Source organism: Terrapene carolina, unplaced genomic scaffold (assembly GCF_002925995.2).
Source record: "Terrapene carolina triunguis isolate 2854851 unplaced genomic scaffold, T_m_triunguis-2.0 Scaffold35325, whole genome shotgun sequence".
Taxonomy (NCBI): Eukaryota; Metazoa; Chordata; order Testudines; family Emydidae; genus Terrapene; species Terrapene triunguis.
In genome coordinates, this window is record NW_020699676.1 from 1 (window position 1) to 2623 (window position 2623).

A 2623-nucleotide genomic window follows, 5' to 3' on the forward strand; every position below is an offset into this window, starting at 1 on the left:
AGAAATAACAGGAGTACTTGTGGCATCTTAAAGACTAACAAACACGAAAGCTCAAATAAATTTGTTAGTCTATAAGGTGCCACAAGTACTCCTGTTCTTTTTACGGATACAGACTAACACGGCTGCTACTCTGAAACCAATCATATCACAGTGGTGAATATGGGGATCCAGGGCGCTATTTTGAGGTACAGAGGGTCACACCTTGTCTTGTAATATTCTGGGACCAACACAGCCAGAACAACAGTGCTTTTTTTTTTTTACAGTTTCCATCTGAAGGTTTTCAAATGTCAGTTGCCAAAAAGGAAAAAAAAAATCATTTTTCAGGTTTTCTATTTTGATGAAAAGTCAAAATCTTCTCTCCCCTCCTCCCCCTGCAAAATTCCAACCATCTGTATCTCTCTTATATTTATATATGTGTGTGTGTATGTGCACGCACACACATTTCTTGTATACTGATTTCTGTATCAGGACCCACTTAGACCCTCCCTCTTTCACAATAGAAACCAGATTGATTGATCCTCATTTCATTCAACTAGTCTGAATTCTTTGTGAGGGCCAGACATTTCCTGACAGCTTTTCTCAGGGCCTCCTTGACCTCTCTGTTTCTCAGGCTGTAGATGAGGGGATTGGCCAGGGGAGTCAGGACTGTGTAGCAGACAGAGAACACTTTGTTCAGGGCTCTCAGGTTGCTGGATTTTGGTATCATGTAGACAATCATTAGGGTCCCATAGAAAAGTGTTACCACGATGAGGTGAGAGGAGCAGGTGGAAAAGGCCCTTTGCCTCCCGGTGGTGGAAGGGATTCTCAGGATGGTGCTAATGATACAAACATAGGATGTCAAGGTTAATAGAAATGGGGAAACTGCATCTGGGAAGGAAAATATATAAAGAACCAGCGTCATCTGGCTGGTGTCGCTGCAGGAGAGCTTTAGCATTGGGGTGAAATCACAAAAGAAATGGTCCATTTCATTGGGGCCACAGAAAATTAATTGTGACATAAAACACATCGTTATTGTACAAGGTAGAAATACAATTATCCAACACCCAGCTGCTAGCTGGAGGCACAACTTGCCATTCATACATATTCCATAGTGCAGTGGTTTGCATATGGCTAAATACCGATCATAAGACATCGCTGCCAGGAGATAACACTCTGCAGTTGCTAGAAAACAAAAGAAAAAAAACTGTGTCATGCAACCCCCCACAGAAATGGTTCTGTCCCCAGTCAGGAGACTGGCCAGCATCCTGGGCAGGAGGGCAGAAGTGTAGCAGGTCTCCAGGCAGGACAAGTTGCCCAGGAAGAAGTACATGGGGGTGTGAAGGTGCTGATCAGTCACAACTAGAGCAATGATAAGGATGTTCCCTGACATAGTCACAATGTAGATCACTAGGAAAACCAGGAAGAGAAGGATCTGCCGTTCACGGAGATCCCCAAACCCCAGGAGAATGAATTCGGTGACATCTGTTTGATTTTCCGCATCTCCTTTCTCCATGAGCTGCATCCTGTGACAGTGAAAAGTAATGAACATCAAAAGATTTGGCTGTACCATGAAATTAGATAGCTTTCCATCTTTTGATCTTGTCAGGGTTCCCTCCCCACTCTAAACTCTAGTGACCAGACCCTTGGGTTTTTAGGACACTAAAAACGCAATCAGATTCTTAAAAACAGAACTTTATTGTAATGAAAAAGTAAAAGAAGCACCTCTTTAAAATCAGGATGGAAGGTAATTTACAGAGTAATCAGATTCAAAACAGGGAGGATTCCCCTCTAGGCAAAACTTTAAAGTTACCAAAACAGGGAAAAACCTCCCTCTTAGCACAGAGAAAATTCACAACCTAAAATAAAAAATAATCTAACGCATTTCCTTCCAATTACTTACAATTTGTAATCTTAGATGCTAAATGCAGGTATGGCTTTAGGAGCTGTATTTTCCCTGCCCTGGTTCCTGGCTGTCCCAGAGAGAACAAAGGAACACACAACAAAAACCTTCCCCCACAGATTTGAAAGTATCTTCTCCCCTTTATTGATCCTTTTTGTCAGGTGCCAATCAGGTTATTTGAGCTTCTTAACCCTTTACAGGTAAAGGAGGGATTTTATGCTACCCTTAGCTGTATGTTCATGACACGCCCCCCAAATCATAGACAGTGCTGGACAGCCTGCTCCACAATGGCTGTGATTTCTTCCTGGAGCTCTAGGAGAAAACAGAATTAATAAGACACATGCACCTCTAGATATACTACTGATTATATAAAAACTAACAATATTTTCCACATTTCATGGACGATTTTAACCAGTTGATTCTGGAAAACTTTCATGGAAGAGTGCATCAGCCACTTTGTTAGAAGCTCCTGAAATGTGTTGTATTTCAAAATCAAAATCCTGAAGAGCTAAATTCCACCAAAGAAGTTTTTTGTTATTGTCCTTGACGGTATGAAGTCACTTCAGCGCAGCATGGTCGGTTTGCAGGTGGAAATGCCGTCCCCCAAACGTATGGGCGTAGCTTTTCCAGTGTGTACACAATCGCGTAGCATTCCTTTTCACTGATTGACCAGTGGGTTTTCCTCTCAGACAGTTATTTCCTGAGAAACATGACAGGATGGAATTCTTGGTCTGGTCCTTCCTG

At 42.2% G+C, this 2623-nt stretch overlaps 1 protein-coding gene across 1 annotated transcript; it reads right to left on the bottom strand.

Annotated features, from left to right (window-relative positions):
* Window positions 1–532: 532 nt before the first annotated feature.
* LOC113405390 (olfactory receptor 11A1-like) lies at window positions 533–1501 on the bottom strand. Its single transcript, XM_026646574.1, has one exon. The coding sequence runs from the start codon at window positions 1499–1501 to the stop codon at window positions 533–535; it is 969 nt and encodes a 322-aa protein (XP_026502359.1).
* Between the last annotated feature and the right edge of the window lie 1122 nt (window positions 1502–2623).